Source organism: Amblyomma americanum, chromosome 2 (assembly GCF_052857255.1).
Source record: "Amblyomma americanum isolate KBUSLIRL-KWMA chromosome 2, ASM5285725v1, whole genome shotgun sequence".
Lineage (NCBI taxonomy): Eukaryota > Metazoa > Arthropoda > Arachnida > Ixodida > Ixodidae > Amblyomma > Amblyomma americanum.
Genome location: NC_135498.1, coordinates 201,234,778 through 201,240,466, shown reverse-complemented (window position 1 = coordinate 201,240,466; position 5,689 = coordinate 201,234,778). Strand labels below are relative to the sequence as shown.

General features: G+C 51.0%; 1 protein-coding gene across 1 annotated transcript; it reads left to right on the top strand.

Moving 5' to 3' along the window:
* The first annotated feature begins 3,024 nt into the window (after positions 1 to 3,024).
* On the top strand, positions 3,025 to 5,382 carry LOC144120332 (neprilysin-2-like). The gene has a single exon (XM_077652707.1). The coding sequence runs from the start codon at positions 3,025 to 3,027 to the stop codon at positions 5,380 to 5,382; it is 2,358 nt and encodes a 785-aa protein (XP_077508833.1).
* Positions 5,383 to 5,689: the final 307 nt, after the last annotated feature.

Below are 5,689 nucleotides of genomic sequence, written 5' to 3'. Positions count from 1 at the left end.
TTCGATGTCGATGCTGAAGGCATATTCTTTGCCGGGACTGCGCCCTCTGAGAAAGCCAACAACTGCATCTGAATTAGGAACGCTAAAACAATCCCTGCAGGTTAACTTGTGAAGATTATTTAGCACATACAAGGACTCGTGGTTCTGCAAAGTTCCTTGTTCTGAAACGTTGGCTCGAAACGGACTGCCAGGATTATGCACTTTGGCAGAAAAAATACAAGGAAGCGGTCAAGATTCGCCACTTTTATCGCGCCGCACAACTTTTGCAGGTTCATGTCTTGCAGAAATAAGAACGATTGAGCATGAGCTAAAACAGCGAGAGGGTGATTGTGTTCTTTCTAAGGCCTCTGAAGGAATGGCACATACCCATTCGCTCGTGCTGTCTGTCTTTTTGTGGGTCCTTGTCTTTTTTGCACTTTTACGTTCAGCGTGGAAAACCAACTCGCCCAAACGCAGCCACTAGTGGCACATACCCACAGGGCGTTGATTGTCCAGAGTTTGGCGCAAATACAAGCGGAAGAAAAATTCTTCTAGACTTAGCTCGAATGGTTTATAAATAAAGAATGAGGAATCAGCGAAGGGGCATAACGAAATTTAAAAGATTCTGAGGTGACAAGAATGGGAGCGAAGAAAAAAAGAAAAACAAATTTTGAAAGGAAAGCAATAAAAACAGGTTAACACAAATATCTTCTGGCCTCCATAATGTAACTGTGAAGCAGCTCACACACCGGCAATAGGGCGTGCCATTTGACGGTTATACCGAAGGTGAGCAAGACGCGATTGTTAAACAACAGCCCTAATGGAGCGAGGAGCACTTTCAAACGCTTAATTCTCTGGGGCACAAACTACCAGCAGGAGTTGGTGTACTTATCAAAGGATTCAACGTCACTGCTTGACGCAACTAAGGTTCGACGTCGTGAATTAAGAACACAAGAAATATAGTTTGAGAGGTGGAATCTTGCAGCGTAAGAGGGTCATAGAAACCTCACGTTGCCTTGAAGTACATAGACGTACGCCGCAAGAGAAGAGTACGTGATTCACGAATTCAGTGATAAAGTAGTCGCCATAAGGGGACAAGGCACTGTATTGAGCGTTATTGGAAAGTGATCGCTGGACGTACCCCAATACGCTGCCGACCATGAAGAGACCTACATCCCATCAGCTGCCAACGTTAAATAAATGGCTGACCGAGAACCGGCACGCATGTAACTCATGAACTGTTGCAGCTGCTCACGTCACTTGCTGGCATTCAGGTGTAAAGGAGCTGCCCACATACATCCGTGTAGAAAACCCAAACTGCGTCATGAGAATTGAAATCGCCGGCAATAACCATTGTGTTGTTGGAGCGCAATAGATTGTTTAAAGGTGGTCTGAAAGGGGCTCCACATAAAGATGCTGTATACCTGGAATGGTAAAGACGCCGCTTCATGAATGTCCTCCAGCAAGAATTTTTTTAAGTGGGTTTTGTAGAACCTGAGTTATCAGAAATCAAAATTTTAATTTTAGCCTCTTCGCGCGTTCCTCCTCCGGCGCCCCTCAGCCGATGCGCGCGGGAATTCTGCCTGGGAGCCCCTCACCCGCTGAAGCGGCTCACTGGTTGCGGCCATGGTAGCTGCGTGACGCCTGAAAGAATGTAACGCATAGCCATCTTTCATCAGGATTACACATTAGCATGCGAAAGAGGAGGCCGCGAGCATGAAAACGTCTTCGTGAAAGACTCGCCAACGTTCGCGCATGATCGTGGGTTCTCTGCGGCGTGTAGAAGTGTATTATTTGACTCAGGTGTTCAGGACGAGAGAATTTATGTACCCTCCTCAGAAGATGTTTTAGAGCCCCTGTAAACAATCCGTCCTGCGGACACCAGCCGGAAAGCGTATATTAGCAATGGTAAAGGGTCCGCACCCTGGAGTTGCAATATCAACAGCTCTCAGTGTGGTCGTAGAAGATGTTACATACCCACGACGGTGGATTGGCCGGGGTTCAGTGAGGAGAGGCCAAAGAAGAAAGCAAACTGGTGCCAAGGTAATAGTTGTGCCTTGGGTGATATATCAGAATATTTAAAGAGGAAAGAAAAACAAAATAACCAGAGAGAATATCAGAGAACTGAACACATGAAAATTTCTTCAATATATTCTAAATGCGGTAATTTTGGATACAGTTAGCAAGAGAATCTGCTGGTAGCTGTTATGTAATTGTGGAGGTAATCAAAAACTTGATACAATAGAAAACCTCTGGCGCTTGCACCGAAGGGAAGGAAAAGCGGGCCCGACAAAGCGAGTGCTAACTTTGTAAAGGAAATTTTTAGGTGTGTTCTCCTCTGATGTGCAAACCTCCGGCAAGAGAGTAGGAAATGCTCCAACGTTTCAACTTCTTCGCAAGCCGCACAAAGGTTTGTGGGATTGATCCCGCCATGGTTACTTTACACTGCCGAGACTTACGTGCACGAGCTCTACGTGGGTACATGAGACGTTGGCAGACAGCGGTAGACGACGGTAGAAGTTCGTGGAGACGCGTGCTTGCCGCGATGTCTTGTTCTTTTTTTCGTGTTGCTGCAAAATTGAATATGTGCAGCTGTGAAGGCTGAGAACAGTTGGAGAAAAATGTGAAAATAAAACGCCTGATACGTTTCTGGGTGTATTTGTGTTGTTTTCCCAACTATTGCGCGGTGCTTTGTAAAGGGAGTGGCGCCTTTTCCTTGCCATTTACATTTCTCTCTGCGGAGGAGATAAAGTCGCCATGGAGTACATTTGAGGTTGTAAGGTTTTGCTGCTATTGCACAAAATAAGCACTAATGTATTTCTTGAAGCCTTCCAACCTTTTAGCTATGCGACCTGAAGAGCTCGAATATACCAGTCTCAATTATTCGTTGCAGCCGAGAACACAACGATGAAGAAGATGGCAATTGGGCTAAGAAGAACACTTGCTCGTGCAGTAGAGCATGTTCTGTGGGTCCAACCTAGCGAGAGCCTTCTTAGCTGCTGTTCGCCCTCGAGGATATAGCCTTGATACCAACGATATTCTGCCATGCGAAGCCTAGAAGAACGGTGTGAGGGACGGCGCTTGCCTCGGCCGACCAGCTCTTTACACTGCGGACCAAGCAACGGGGCCACTGTGCCCGCCTTCGCTGTGGTGTTGTTGTCTACCGCCGGGTGCACCATCCTGCTCGGAGTCACTGGCGTTGTCTACGCGGCCAGGATGCGCGCTGCCCCTGCCACACAGGACCAGCGTGGTCTGTACAGGCACGTGCAGCTCGCCAGGCCCAACTTGGCCGACGACGGGTGCTGGTCGCAGCTCTGCCAGTGGAACAAGGACTACATCCTCCGCGCCGTCGACGCGACCAGGGACCCGTGCGACGATTTCTACGCGCACGCCTGCAACGCTGTTCATTGGTTCAATAAGGGCACCGCGTCGACCCGGCCGTTCACAGAGCACAGCACCACGCAGCTCATGGTGGACATGGAGCGCTTCTTCCGCTATTTCGTACAGCTGAAGGGAGAGCTCACCGAGGATAACTTCCTGTCGCGGATGATGTGGGTCTACTACGCCTGCCGGAACGCCACGGGCCCGAGGGTGAACATCTCAGCAGAGCTCGGAGGAATCTTCGAGGTGATCGGTCTCAACGGTACTTTACCCCTAAAGGAAATCGCCCGAGGCCACCTTATCCCTGTGATTGCCGCCGGAGATAGACACCTGACCCTCCATCCGCTTTTCAAGGTCAGAGTGCTGCGACGAAGCGAACCGAGTGAGGCGGGCGGCTTTGACATCGTACTGGCGGCTCCGGAAACGCTGTACCGGCGCTTTCTCACAAGCTTCGTGGACTCGGACGATTCGACGTACGCCGATTTTGTCGCCAAGACGATGAGTCTCTGCACACTGGAAAACACCCGCTCGGCGGCAAGGAAGATAATGCAGCTTGAGAAGAGACTTGAGAGCTTCATGCTGTCCTCGGACGAAGAGCTCATGATGCCTCCCCGAGAAAAGCATGCGTCGCTTGACGACCTCTTCCTCTCCGACAACTGGGACTGGCCTGTCTATTTCAACTCGCTCATTGCCAGCGCGAATGGCAGCATCGGAAACGACACAAAAGTCATCATGAGCGACCCCGTATTCTTTCGAAACATGGCCTCCGTGCTCACTGGTACCTGGGACACCACTATCGCTAACTACATGGCCTACAAGGCCATCGTCGAGCTTGCGCCGGTGTTAGGACAAGACGCCGAATACTTGCTCCAATTTACCCATGATTATGATGTCCCAGATCTCGGCGAGCGACAGGTTGCTTGTCTGTCGCTGATGGAAAAGCTGTTCAAATATGGCACAGGTATCGCTTCCAAGCTCACGTTGGGCAAGGAGTTTGCTATGACGCCGCGAAGCCATATGGACATACAACTGGGCCTGATTTTCAACGTTTCAAGGCACGTGATCGGCGGGTTGATAGAATCCGGTCGCTCCTGGGTAGACCCTTTGGACAAGGGCACAGCGCTGCGGAAACTGCGCGCCTTGCGCTTCGAGTTTGGAGCCCAATGCAACCTGGTGGAGTACGAACACTACCGGCGCAATTCCGTGCCGCCGAATACGACGCTACCACCCTCAGGGAACCGCGGAAAGAACGCAGACCACCCGTGGCTTCAACATCCGCTCCCACGCGTCGCCTTCTTCCTCTATTCCGTGGCTTCGGCGGCGTACTGGGATGCCTGGGGAAGCGCGACATCCCGAGCCTATGATAACCGCTACACCTTGACGGCTTTCCGGCCCGGCTACGAGCTTCAGCACACTGGAAATCTGATTGTTCCCCACGCGACGGTTGCATTTGTCAGTCAGCTCAGCAACGTCGTCGAACCTGTCTTGTATAGTGTGGTGGCGGCAGGCATGATGCGAGGTCTCGTGGAAGCGCTCGCTAGGAGTGGCTCTTCGGTGGATGCTGAGTTTCGGTCCCGCCTCTGGTGGAGCATCGGGACGCTGGAGGCGTACGAAAACATCAGCACGTGCATCGAATCTCAGCACCAAGCGCCCCTGGCCAAAGGCAGAAGGATGCGCTCCCTGGAGATGAACTTTGTGGATAACGCTGTCGCATACCTGCTCTTCCGGCTCTACAGAGATGCGACGACGAGCTACGACAGCGGGAACGCTTCTGTATACAGCGGTGCGCGGGCTCACGGAGATGCGCTGACGCTGGACCAGATGTTTTTTTACAACTTTGCCACCGCCCACTGTGACTTCAGGGACGAAGAACTGTGGCAGCAGCAGCGGAAGTTCCACATTACGCCCGCTCCATGGCGCGTTAACGTGCCCCTGATGAACCTGCCCGCTTTTGCGAACGCCTTTGAGTGTAAGCCAGGCTCCCGCATGTACCCATTGCAGCGGTGCAAGGCCTGGAAGTGAAAGAAAACAACGACTCCTAAATTGGCATGCGCTGTACTAGTAGAGGCGTAGGATTTGTTTGGAGTAAAATTCCAAGGCTTGCTTCCATATCCCATATGTGATCGGGATAAGGAAGTATGCCTATGGGTTTTATTATCGTGCTAGGTTTGGTTTGGATTGGTTTATGGGGGTTTAACGTCCCAAAGAGACTCAGGCTATGAGGGACGCCGTAGTGAAGGACTCCGGAAATTTCGACCACCTAGGGTTCTTTTACGTGCACTGACTTCGCATAGTACACGGGCCTCTAGAATTTCGCCTCCATCGAAAT

Excerpts from the sequence above, each read along its gene's own strand:
- LOC144120332 (XM_077652707.1), top strand. The coding sequence starts at position 3,025 with ATGCGAAGCCTAGAAGAACGGTGTGAGGGACGGCGCTTGCCTCGGCCG.